Below are 14,591 nucleotides of genomic sequence, written 5' to 3'. Positions count from 1 at the left end.
ATGTTTGTCAGAATTTTTAAAGTCAGCAATCCATTTGAGATGTTGATACTTGATTTGATTCCCCCACCCCCTCCTACTCTATTATTGATGTAGATATTATATTTACTTTGACAAAGTTTTTTTCTAAAAATACTTATTCTGGCAAAGAAAACCGTTAGAATGGAGACATTTTCCCATACACAACACAAATTAAACAGATGTTATTTTCTTCATTTATACTCAATTCTCTCCCTTCGGTTCTCCTCAAATAAATATATATGTTAATTAAATTATGCAACTTCAAGCATGTCTGTGTTTCTTGCCTTTACATTAATTATACATCATTAGCTTTTGACCATTAATTAGCATTTAGTACTAAAATGAACTTTTAAATGTTCCTATTTGATAGAATAATTTGATTATGAAATTAAATTTGCCAAAATTAATTTCTGTTTTTTCGTAAATAAGTCTTTTTTCTTTTATTTCCAGGTAACACTAAGTAGGTAAAGCACGTACCTATAAAAATATTTCATTATTGTTTATAATTATTAGTCTGACTGACAAATATTTGACTAAATTTGGTTCCATAAGAATTCATAAATATTGTCTTAAAATTCATTTATTAAGTAAATTCATAAAATTATGTTTATAAAATTAAAACCATTTTATTTGTAAAACTAATCTGTTTTTTTTTTAAATTTTTGTTTAAGAGTTAATTTTTGTATTTGTAGTAAATACATTATTTCCTTCTGTGGTCAATTTGTTTTGTTTACAAAAGTAACATAAGAAATTTATATATCTAAAGTATTAATAGATTTACTCTAAGTGTAGCTGTTGTCTTTATTTAAAAGAAATCTTATTAAACAATACAAGTATGTGTGTATGTATTCATATTCTAAGGGGCCAATGAACCCTTTTTCGGGGTCAACGGCCAACTAGCACCGTGTATATTTGTTTGTATGCATGTGTGTGTTGGGGTGGAGAGGGCTCCGGTAAGCCGTGGTGAAGGCAACCTTTCTAGGAGAAGCAAATCACTGATTTAAAAAACCATAAAGCGGGAGACCAGTACTCGCATTAAGCTGGTCTGCAGTTTAACTTGTTGCTGGCTATCTTGCTCTTGCTTGTTGCTGGATCTCAACATTTTGAACCAAGAGAGAGACTTATCTGTCGTACAAAGCTAAGACTCTGTAACATCATCTGTGTATAAATACTCCCTCAGGCATTTGTTTATAAAAATGGTCCTGTAGCGATAGAAAAGTTGTGACGCGTGGAGGCTTGAAATGCTGGAAGCATGTAATAATTGATGTCAATGTCTGTCTTCAGTATCATGCCTGCTTGAGCATGTGAATTCACCAGTAGGACTTAAAAAAAAAAAAAAAGTCATTTTTGGGCTCATAGACATTAAGTGTCTGAAGGAGTGGCACTCGTCTGACAAGACGTTGCAATCATCATCATATATATATATATATATATATATATATATATATATGGTAAGTTATGAAAATATATTTGACAATTAAAATACAGAGTTTTCTGCATTTCATCCCCTTAATCGAAACAGCAAATAACTAATCTATTCTCATAATGAGACATTTTCATTTTTTCTTTTCTGTCTGCTTTTCTCTATCGATTTTTCTTTTTTCTTTTCTTAATCTTTTCAATTAGGTACGTTTTTTTACTTTTTTATCAACTTCAATTCAAACGTTATTTTATATAAATATTTAATTAGTACAAACACCGACCTAATTTTTGATTAAAGGCATAAAAAAAAATTCCAGATTATTTCCATGAGCTTTGAATGGACCAAACTAATGAACACAATTATGAATAAATATTTTTAATTACTTATGAATAAATAATTTGCTTGAAATCACAATTATAATGATTAATTATGCATGTAATTATTGTGAATTGGTATTATATTTTTTACATGGAAAATCCTTCTTTATCTAGAAATGTATAAATTTTGTTATTACGTGAAATTTATCAACATTTGATCAGCAATATGTTCAATTTTGCATATTTTATCATCTTGTTCTATCAACTATTAATTTTTACAGATGATATTCTTTTATGAATATCTTAATTTTATTTGTATATTTCATTATTTTTTTTTAAATGTAAATTGTTTGTGTAGTGTTTGTATTGGATGAAGGGGAGAAATGATATTCCAATTTCTTATATCTATTTCGGAATTGTGCTTAACAATTAAGGAAATATTATTTTTTGGGTCATCATATTGTTTTTGTTTCTTCTTTTGTTTTCTTTTTTTTTGCTACCTTTATTTTGATTTTATTTATCTGTATTCCCTTTCTGCAATAAATATATCCTTTTTTTTCTTTTTCTCTTGAATCATTGAAACATTGGCAATAATATCCATATTTTGTTGCTTATAACTTATCAACGATGGAAAAAGGTCAGGGGGTGAGGGATGATTTCTAATTTTATCTATCTATCCACTTTGAATGTGAAAACTGACTCTTACTCTTGTGGAAAATTTTCAACTTCTGTTTGGCACTAGATAGTTATTTCAGTCTTTTTACCTGAGTCTATTCCAATATTAGAATATTAGGAGCGAAAATTATGATACGAGCTATAACCATCCTATTTTTCCTGCGATGCAGTGAAATCATTGTAGTTTTTAATTTTTGTTTGCACAAGAAGTAAAATTGTAGGAGAAACAACTCCTTTTTTATTCTTCAATTAAAAATATGTGTGATTCTCCTTGCTGATAATCATAATTGTAAGAATGTTTTCATGTTACAAGTTGTCTCAGCATAACTACACAATTTCTAAAATAAACTAACAAATGATGCTATTATAGTGCCAATAACACTGTGTAACATAACTCAAAATTGCCTAGTCAGAATCAGTTTGATTTGACAGTTTAAATGCTATTTAGGTCCAACTTTTAAAATTTTACACCTTCATTAGATTACATTAGATTAGTAAATATATAAATGATACTATTTACAGATACCAGCCGCTTATTGCATTTTCCTATGAACTCTTTCATTTTTAATGTTTTGCATATTAATTGATGATGAGGTCACACTGTGACTATCAAATTGAATGAAATTAAAAATGACCTAAAATTTGACTTTGATGTTAATTGCTATATCTTCTTAGAAATTCTTTGTTGGATAATTTTAGACATGATATAAAGGTGATATTTCCTAGAAAATTGATAATACTGATTTATTTATTTTTACAATTTCTTTTCTATAGTAACAATATTCTGTTATCTTTGAGGGGGTGGGGAAACAAACGAACAAAAAAATCTATATAAGACTCGCACTTTTACTATCCAGCACTGCCAAAAAATATTTTTATTTTTTTTTTATTTTTGTTATGCCTTTTTATTTTTTTTTTAATTGTATCATTTCACTTTTTTTTAAATTTAGAAACATTTATTTTAAATATGATTCTAAATATAAAATTTAATTATTAATGTATTGTTTGGTCATTGAATCATTAACTGAACCAAAAAAGTATAACAAACCTTTTGTCAGGATAATGTTTTTTTTTTTTTTTTTTTTTATTTCTATTTATAAAATAATTGTAAATAACTTCCAAAATTTTCAATGTATGAAAATTTGCCATTTCTATTTAACAGTTTAACTACTGATTTTTTTATCAATTTCTAAAAGCTACAAAATAATTTTTTTTTAAACTATTAACAAGAGATTAAAATGATGAACTTATTTACAAATAAGAGAAAATGCACACAAAAGGATTTAATTTTGTAAGTAAAAAAAATTAAGTCGAAATTCCCAATTTTTTTCTTAATGTATAAATCCATAAAGAAAAGCTACATATAGAATTTGACTTCGTGTTCATTTTTAGTTGCTAATTAAAAATGCTTCCAGAAAAACCTTTTTATTAGAATTCATCAATTCTTCACTGCATCTGTCCTCATCCTTCATCTAATTACACTTTAATGATATACATGAAAACTCTTATTAGTGTAATTATTTTTATTTACACTATGTGTTAGCACACTTCACATTAATCAGTACGCTAAATAGAGATTACATAGCTATAAAATACACAAGTTACAAAATTATACTTTTCTATTGTAAATAATATGAAAATACATTATTCCTGATCACATTCTTAGAATATACATGAGAAACTGCTCAAGCAATATTTTGTATACAAAAAACAAATTGCCAAACTATTCAGCACTGTCTTTCCCCTGTCATTGAAAGAATGTAAATTCTCTTATGGCTTAAAAGCATCAGATTATTAACAGTTTAAAAAAAGTCTGATTATTGCATGGCAAGTAGTTTGTGCAAAAAAAAAAAAAAAAGAATAATTTTTTACACTGATTTTTCGTACTGTCAACTTACATTTACATATGTTATATTTTTTCTGGTGAAAGAAAATATTTAGCAAATTTTATATGGCAATTTTTAAGAGTGGAAGTTTGACAGAATTTAAGTTCAGACAAGATTAACACATATATGAAGTAGCATATTCTTTTTAAGTATGCTTTAACTGCCAAAAGTAACTATTTTTTACCTAATATTTTATTTTAAATAAAGGACCAAAAAAAAAAAAAAAATTAAAAAGAGTGCTACTGAAAGAAATTATTGTTCTGGATAGAATATGTAATTGATGAAATTGATTGGAATTTCATGTTATGTAAAGAACAAAGATTGAAAATTTCAGTAAATGATTGGCTAGTCAGAATCAAATATTGATTTGTCAGATGCATCACTGTTTCAGTCTAACTTGGAAAATCTGACCAAGTTAATTTTATATATTAAATTAATCTATCGGATGACTTTACTGGCTCCAAAATTTAGGATGGTAAAGGTTACAAATTAGGCAGGCTTAACGGTTTTCATTACAACAATCCCAGAATTCTTAGTTAACAATTTCTCATAATAACTTTGCAAGCTTTTAATTTTTCTTTCTGTGAACCATTAATTAACAATTAATCAAAATATAGCTATTTATTTGTCTTGCTAACTCCAAATTTCATTAATTAATGTGACATATGGAACATAAATAGCTTTATACCCTTTTATAATTATTTATAAACTATTTATACTGAATTTTTAAAGATTAGAAGAATGGGGCTTGCAAAGAAATTTTTTCCTTAAATATTTGGAAAATGTGTCTAATATTAACCTCTAATTCAGCTGCTATAAGATACATTCTCATCTTATGTCACTCATAAAAAGGGCATCTTGCATATATGTACTCACATTGTGTGGATCTTGATTGTCATTGTGCACACTGGATCACATCACTCATCAATATGGGTTGGAGATATTGGGATGATCCATTATGATATAAATGAAGTAACAAAAGGATAATGTTATCTATTAAAACAGAATATACACATACACATTAATCACTGTTCACATAGATGACACACACACACACACTAGATGAACCGTCTAGATCTAGAGAATCTATTGTCTTGTATACTTTAAAGTGTATTACTGCAGAGAGTTACTTGGGCCTTTGGACCATACGAATACTTCATAATAATCTATAATATAAATCTCACCTGTCTATTTAAATATATGTATGTATGTCTGCCTAAAACTTTCGATAGAGGCGACAGATTTTCATGAGATTTGGTATTGTCTTGAAGCATGACCCTTTGGACGACAAATATCGGAAAATTGGCTTAAAATATTAATTCTTTCACTCTCAACTGAGCACTTTTTTTCAGGGAGGGGGTCACTTTTTTCGCCGATATTTTCAAAAGTCATCCCCTCTTTTCGATTGACTAGCCTTAATTTAAACCTTCACCACTTCCGGTTTGGCGATGGATGGAACAGCAAGGACGTTACTTTTTTTTTTTTTTTTTTTTTTTTTTTTGTCGCGGTATGGGTTTGAGCCTGCCTGCTTACTACCACTGTTTTTTTTGCTCAACACACACCTCCAAACACCCGGGCAACACCGGGCATCCAGGCTAGTAATAATATAAAAAGGAAATTTCAAAAAGTAAATAATTTATTGCAATAAATACTTAAAAGTTACAAAATTTCATCTACACAAGATGTATGCGTATAGGTTATTCATCAATAGAATATGAAATTAACAATTTGTTATTTCATTGGAAGACTAGTGGGGGGTACCCGGCGATGCCCGGGTGTCTTGAAGTAAATCAAAACTCCGGGGGGAGGGGTGTTAAATAATAATAAAAAAAATGTTTTGGTAGGTGAGTATGAGGATCGAACCTGTCCCCTTGAGTTGGAAATTAATGTGTGAAAAAAAAAAACATGCGATGTTAACCATTGGGACACTGCGACATACAACATAGACAGGGTTGAATTTATTTATTTAACTATAAAAACAGGCGTGCGCAATAAAAGTTAACTCTGCTCTCCATTTGACCTAATTAAGAAGGTCAAATAGAAGTCATGCAGCGTTTGGGTTTGTTTACCCAAATTTGACTGTTTTTTTCCCCCAACAGATGTTGGGGAGGGGGGAAAGCAGCTCCCAATTGTCCAGATTGAATAGCAATTGTATGATATACAAGATTGATCAAAGCTGATTGCTTCTGGACGTTTCCCGGCGTGATGCCGAGAAACCTTACTTAGCTTTGAATTAGTTTCGCTGTTTATATAAAATAGCCGAATCAACATGCGAGAAGCCAAAATAGCAATAATTTTGTAAAATTCGATGTAAATAAATCTAGACGCAACACACTTTCCCAAATCCTAGATATTATTATCTAGGACCTATATAAACAGTTGTAAACGATCGTAACAAACCCGGGATCGTGTGCGAGAAAAGCCTTTTGAAGACATACACGAAATGGTCACACACATTTTGCCTTTTATATATATATATATATATAGAAGATTAGCAGGAAGACACAATATTGTTCCGAATTAAATGAGGATCAATACTATATACTTTCTCACTAGGCTCATACCATCATATTACTTTCTTTGTTTTTACTGCATCCTGTTTCACCTCCTGTTGAAAAAGGCTGAAATGTTGCAAAACTGTCTGAATTAGTGTCTTGTACATATGCTTTACAATTCGTCAAGATCAGATAAACATATTTGAGATTTTAAGGGATTTCTGTCTTTATGGATCACTTAGAGGTTGAGGCACGTACATATTTTACACTTGAAGGATAACATGGATTTTAGGACTCACTTTCATTTTCTTAAAATTTTATACATATGATGTAAACTTCATAGAAATAGGATATATATGAAGCTTTATAGAATCATAATAGTAAATCTAAATGAAATATATTTAGCCAAAGTACTCTGGCTAATATGTACACACTTTCAATCTGTTTTTACATAAACAGTAATGTGTTGCTATACAGTCATAAACATGCTTATGCCTGTGTAGCAACCTTGCTCTACTTCAATATTGAGCACTCTTGTATTAACCTCGTTATATTTCACTGGTTATCTTACTTCTGGAAAATAGCAACCTCAAATTATATATATATATATATATATATATATATATATATATATAAAAACTTTAGGAAGAGTTTGTGAATAAACAAACCAATTTATATTATCTTACTTCTGGAAAATAGCAACCTCAAATTATATATATATATATATATATATATATATATATATATATATATATATATATATATATAAAAACTTTAGGAAGAGTTTGTGAATAAACAAACCAATTTATATTATTTAGTTTATTTTGACTATTATTCTTAGCTTAGATGCTATCCTCATAAATTTCAATCGAAGTAACATCCGGCCATCTTTAAGTGCATATTGCCTGCAAGGACCGGTGATGTAATGAATAAACTGCTAAGTAATATTTAGTTCTAAGTTGCAGTCCTTTGGAGGTTGAAGGTTCAATCTTCAGTGCAATAACCGATTATCAAGGACGTCTATCCAATGATGTCAGACGGAACATGAGTAAGCTGCCCCTGTGGATTAAACATAGTTCCAGTCGAAATTTTGTAGATTCCTGAATTCAACAAAATGCACTTGAAGGTTGGAAGTCAAATCAACTAAAACGTCACAAAAATTACAATCGAGATGAGAACAGAAGTCCAAATAATTCAAATCATCAATCCTTTCTCAAAAATTCCGAAAAATTTGTTTTGAATTAATGTTAAATGTCAATCTACACCTGTGAACTATGAAATTACTAATTGTTTTCTCTACTGAATATTTTAACATAACTTGCCTGCCTTCATGCTAAGATCAGAGTGTAATAATAGTTCTTGGTCAGAAAAGGAGAGATGCAGTAGCACTCATCCTAGGTGGGTTGAACTTCCTTCAACAAAGGTTTAAGTGTTAAGGGAATATGAAATTCATAAGTGTTCCCAGTTGCTTGTATATTCCAATCAAAGATGATTGTGTTAAGTTTTTGCATTTCTCGCAGAGATATATTAACATCCTCCTACATACAGCGCCTGATATTCACAAATGTTCATGTATCTAGTATGATCAGGCTCAACGTTGATTAACTTTGGTGGACTAATGAAAAACTGGTGTGCAAATGTGATTATACCATGTATAAAGGAGAAGTGATCCTTCTTGAGTGAGAGATTTTTTATTTTATTTTCATCCCATCCAGAGCACACTCTTTTGTTGAGCTGGATATTCCTCCGCATTAAGAAAAACAACAATCTTTGCTTTAATATTAATACTAGGATCTTTCAACTTTACTATGGCAAAATATTAAACATACCTTAGCAGTGCATGTGGCCTTTTTCTATCACAAAGATGATTTGTATTAGATATTTTAATCATTATACTTACAATTTTCCTAAATAAAATACAAATAAGAAGTGGAGCAGCATAAATAAATATAAACATATTTTTTTTTCAACATTTTTCTGTAAATTTTTTAAATATATTTTGGTAAATAGACTTTAAATCAAAAATAAACTTGGAACTCAAAATTGAACAATATAATTGCACTCTGCACTAGAGATGTTTTAACATTGCTTTATTGAATAAAAAAAAACAAAAAAACAAAAAGATTTTCGTTTTAATCTCATTTTAAAGTAAATTATTAACAGAAAAAAAAACACAAAACCTGCTAAAAAACAATTTTATATAGATAATTCATAAGAAGTGATTTCAATATGGTGAGATATAAAGATATAAACAGAATGAAAGTAAAGCAAAAGTTAAATTCAAATTATTTTTTTTTTTACTATTTTATTTATTTTTTATTTACTTTTTATTTATTTATTTATTTATTTATTTATCAATCTTACTTTTCAATTTCATTTGGTGTAGGGGTCATATAAAATGATATTCCAGGGAAGGGGAATGCAAAAAACAATTTGTTTCAAGAAGAAAAAAACTAATCAAAATGTACAATGGTAATTTACTTGAAAGTGATCCTCTCACTGTCATTGTTTCATGCTGTTTAGGTAGACTCTGCCCTCCTCTGATACAGACACAATGATGCTGAAATAGAATTAGAACAGAAACAAAGTTTCTTCTTCATAAATGTTTCCTGAAATCTTGAATCATGGTTATTATTTTAAAGATTTAACTGTTGAAAAGTATCATCAAATGTTGATTTTTCTTTAAAAAAAAAAAAGAAAAGAAAAGAGAACGATCGAGTTTGAAAGTTGATCACCTCCTTATTGAAATAGTGAAATCACTGCTAAACCTAGGTGGGGGAGGGCAAAATTGATACCAAAACTAAAATTGTACTATCTGCATTTGGACATGCATCTCATATGATATGCATTATAGAATGGTTTTGGTGTCTCTTTTTTTTTTTTTTTTTCATTTTTTTCTATCTTATAATGGCAAAAGAGCATTTTTGTCATTTTCATTATTCCTCCCCTACTCCCCTTTCTCTCTCTCTCTCTCTACACTTCCTGACTCTCTGCCCTCCTCTTTCTATCTTCCTCTTTGAACCCCCTCCCACCTCAATCGTTCTTCTTCTGTCTTTCTCACCCTCCTTTTTCTCTATTCTTTTTCTCATACTCTCTCCATTCTTACTCTCTCTTTCACTCTGCCGAATTTTACTTTCTTTCTCTGCCCATTCTTAATCGCTCTTCATTATGCATCTCTCTCTCTCTTTCTCTCTATCTCCATTCTTACTCTATTTTTCCCCATTATTACTTTCTTCCCTCCCATTCTTATTGCCTCTCTCTTCATTCTTTCTCTCTGCTCTCTTCTAAGCTTGTCCCTCTTTTTCTCAGATCCTCCATTTCATTCTCTCTCTTTCATAGTTTCACTATCTCTTTGCCTCTCCCTATGAATGCTCTATGTATCGCATTGCCTGTGACCATTACTCAATCATTTAGTAAACATTTTGTTTCTTTCAATTCATTTTTATTTTCTTGTGAGAGAATGAATGAAAATCGTAAAAATACAATTAAAAAAAAAAAGAAAAAAAAAAGATTTTTAAATAAATCAAAGATATGTTTCACATGATCTGCTAAAATTGGAATACTTAATCGTCTCCCTTTTCACTTGACAGAGTGGCAGTGGACAAAAGTATGCTGCTGCCAAACACCTTGTGAAAAGAAAGTCTGTGCAAGTCTGGTTCTTGTTTTCTTTCTACTCTGTTTTTTCAGCTGATTGTATGAATGTATTTTTCTCTTTCTCCCTCCTGACCTGTAGATGTCCGCAGCAAAGTAGCCCAAGGTATCCAAATATTCAATATTCTCAGCCCACCAACTTTTACCCATCAACACGATACCATCACCAACAGAGGTACCAGCATTTTGCTCAAAATCAAGGACATGAACAATATACAGGTATTGAATATTGTGCCTGTTTTCTTGATCTCTGCTATGTACATATATACGTGCGTTTATATGTATATAGCTATGCTCATAGAAACTGTTATGCATATATGTGTACATTGTTGTATATGTATGCATGGTATACATAGTTATCTCGTATAGTATGATGCTGTGTTTTTGTACAGGAGAAATGATCCAGTTGCTCAATGTAGGAGCAAATATTCTATAACAAATAATAGTATGCATTAATTTGATCGACCATCAATATTTGTGGGTTTTATGGAAACACTGAAATCCAGATCATTGGTCTAATGAATAAAGCTTGTAGTTACTTTTTCAGCCAATAGTCTGATAGTGGTTATTTAACATATATTGAAGATGTTGAATGACCACTTTTCAGACCATTGGCTGAAGAACGACCACATTTCCAGTGTTTCTGTGAAACTGTAGATATCGAGGGCTAACCGAATTAATGTATAATGTTATTTAAGCAGTGACTGCATACGGTTTTGTTACTGTTGCTCTCCTGTTTCTTTTATAAGAAATGAAAGTATTCAATATTTTCATGTCTTAATCGTTTAAAATCAATGTTTTCTTAATTCTTTCAGTGGAGAAATAGATCACGTGCCAGAATTTAACCTGGGCTTTTCAATTTTTATTGTTGAAAAGAAAATGGTGGTGGGGAGGCTCACTTGGGAAACGGAAAAGAAATTGCGATGAATGACAATAAAATGTGTACTAAATTTTCTATTTAAGATCCTCTCTCAGTTAACATACATCAAAGGATTTACCTATATAATTAAATGCAATTGAACATGTCAGTAAAATTATATATTCAATGAAATCCTTACAATGTTTGTAATAGATTTAGATGATAAATACAGGTTTTTTTTTTGTTTTTTTTTTGGTCTACACGATGTCTTTGAAAACTTAAACTTTTTGTGTGATCATCTAATTGAAAGTTTTTGAAGTGATTTGCATTTCCTGTTTATAGCCGTCATTAATTTTTTTCTGTTGTCATGTGAAATTTTCTTGTTTTCCTACAAACGTTCTGAAGTTAATAATATTAATGAAATTAGTTGCTAACAATCATTTTTGGTATTATGGATCTGAAATTTGGAGATGAGGATTGATTATTCATATTATTTGGATTCTTCGGACTACTGTTCTCATCTTGAGTGTTATGTTCACAATGTTTTGGCTGATGTCACCTCCATCCTTCTTCAACTGTATCTTGCTAAACTTGGGAATCCCTCTGTTGAATTTGAGAATCTTGTTTTCTATGGGTGACGTAGTGGATAACATACTTGGTAAATTTAGTTGTAATTTACAATATTCTGGACGTTGAAGGTTCAATTCTCAATGCAGGCAACACTCAAAATATAATTGCGAATTATTTAGGACTTCTAATCAATCATGGCTGATGGAACAAGAGCATTCTACCTCCATGGATTAAATATAAGATTCTGTTCAAAATTCCATGCTTATTCTCATTTGTTTTTATGCTAACTCTGTCAGAATGCAATAGTGGGGTAAATATAGACGTGCTGTCTTACCATTGGAGACTTGTTGAAAGCTATTTTAAAATCATGCTAATTTTAATGCAATCATTATTTATTATTTACATAGACATGTGGTATAAATAAACAATGTTGGTCAAAAATCAGTTTTAAGTAAAAATCTTTTGGAAGTTGATGGTTCAATCCTGGCTACAGGCGATAGTGATTAAGAATAACATAAAATTAACACATTTTTTTACGTGATCATAGCTGATGGAATGATAGTAATTTATTCCTGTAAATTAAATTAAAGATTTAGTTCGAAATTTCATATAGGTTCTTGAATACAACTTAGGTTTTCAAGTTGCAAAAGGTGCACCTGAAGAAGATCAGGGGTTACATAAGCTGAACCATTGTGGACATAACTACAACGAAGATGAGAAAAAATATACAAAATATGATTTTTTATGAAGAAAATGATATTACATTTATTAATATGCTAAGCCTAATCTGCTGAAGATAAATTATGAACCTATGCAAGGTTAAAAAGAAAGAACTTGGAATATTCTGCCAAGGATGGGAGAGGTGTAGCACGATTCAAACAGAAGTAATAAACAGTTTATTGTAATGAATATAAACGCAATTGATTAAACAACCATTTATTTGTAAAAAGAGATTGACTAAAAACAGTATTTAATGAATTTGTTCTGGCAAAAAAGTGATCATTTTCTACTCTATTCAACTGCATGTCATTATTGTTAATAGCTTTCATTTCCTGTATCTGTGTTGGTCACTCTTTTTTGTGCTGCTACATTATTTTCATCTTTTCATATCTTAACAAACTCTTGTTTTTCTTTTTATTCTTTCTCAAAATATTGATTTATTAACTCTTAGATTAGTTCAATTCCTACATTTTAAGAAAAACCTTTTGACAAAAAATTGTACAGTACTCTTGAATAAAAATACTCTAATGTGAAATGAGCATAGTCTTGTATTCAATTTGATATTGATTAAAATGAGCTTATTCAGATATTTCATTTGATATCAATTAAAATGACCATATTCATATATTCTATTTGATATCATTTAAAATGAGCATGTTCAGATATTCCATATAATATCTTTTAAAAATTATTGTGATTTAATATTCCATAAGATAACAATTAAAACCCGCATATTCAGATATTCTATATGATATCAATTAAAATCAAGATATTCTAATATTCTATATATCATTTAATATTGAGCATAGTATGATATTCCATATATTATTTAAAATGAGCATATTCGGATACTCCATATGATATCAGTTTCAATGAGCATATTCAGATAATCCAGATTATTTCAATTAAAATGAGCATAGTTAGATGTTTTATGATATCAATTAAAATGATCATATTCAGATATTCTCTATGATATCAATAAAAACTAGCATATTCAGATATTCTACATGATATCAATAAAATGAGCATATTCTGATATTCTATATGATATCAATAAAAATGAGCATATTCAGATATTCTCTATGAAATCAATAAAAATGAGCATATTCAGATATTCTCTATGATATCAATAAAAATGAGTATATTTAGATAATCTACGATATCAATAAAAATGAGCATATTCAGATATTCTACATAACCCTGAAATGAGCATATTCAGATATTCTCTATGATATCAATAAAAATAAGCATATTCACATATTCTATATGATATCAATAAAAATAAGCATATTCAGATATTCTATATGATAGCAATTAAAATGAGCATATTATGATATTCTGTATTATATCAATTAAAACACTCGTGCGTGCGTGGTCCCACACTGGTGTTGCCTGTGAGATGACGCCACAAAAAATAGTGAAGAAATGATGCATGTGAGAAGCTTGAAGGGTCAACCTTTCCTTCACGTTTTCGCCAAGTTTCAGAAAAATCTAATGGATGGGGCAAAAGTTATGGGGTAAAAAGTGTCATTTGTTTGCAATTTTGGGGCATTTGTGACCCCCTTTTGAGCTCCTGGGAATGCTGAATCCCAGTGAAAATGGACAAACGGTGCAGTTTCACACCTTAAGACATGTATATTTGAATTCAGCACCATGGAAAACCATTATATGGACATACATATAAAGTTTTTGAGTAATATGAAAAAAGTGCTCCAAAAGAACATGTTTTTTTAGCCCTAAAAGTCCCAAGAGAGATGCGTACCAAAACAACCTGTGTGACGAAATCCAGACTGCTGCTGACTGCGATAAACTATGTGTGATGTACCGTGGACTCCGCAAGGCAACTGGACCGAGCGCAAAGAAAGTTTGCCCTTTAAAATCTACTACAGGGGAGCTCATCACTGATCCTATGAAGCAGCTTGAATGCTGGGTGGAGCACTACTCTGTACTATATGGCGAACCGCGCAACATCACAGT

At 29.9% G+C, this 14,591-nt stretch overlaps 1 protein-coding gene across 11 annotated transcripts in view; it reads left to right on the top strand.

Annotated features, from left to right (window-relative positions):
* The window catches only part of LOC145279918 (nipped-B-like protein), a 480,085-nt gene that overhangs the window by 320,391 nt on the left and 145,103 nt on the right, over positions 1-14,591 (top strand). For 10 of the 11 annotated variants that reach the window (XM_080131479.1, XM_080131478.1, XM_080131476.1 and 7 more), the window contains one exon: positions 10,548-10,684. The exons of the other annotated variant lie outside the window; for it this stretch is intronic. In XM_080131479.1, coding sequence (XP_079987605.1) covers positions 10,548-10,684 — 137 coding nt within the window. The remainder of the gene's footprint in view (positions 1-10,547; positions 10,685-14,591) is intronic. 11 annotated transcript variants of the gene reach the window in all.

The sequence above is a fragment of the Euprymna scolopes genome, chromosome 7 (assembly GCF_053919585.1).
Source record: "Euprymna scolopes isolate OS-2025 chromosome 7, ASM5391958v1, whole genome shotgun sequence".
In the NCBI taxonomy this organism is placed as follows: domain Eukaryota; kingdom Metazoa; phylum Mollusca; class Cephalopoda; order Sepiida; family Sepiolidae; genus Euprymna; species Euprymna scolopes.
Note: the sequence above shows the minus strand (reverse complement) of the source record. Positions and strands in the feature narration are given on the sequence as shown.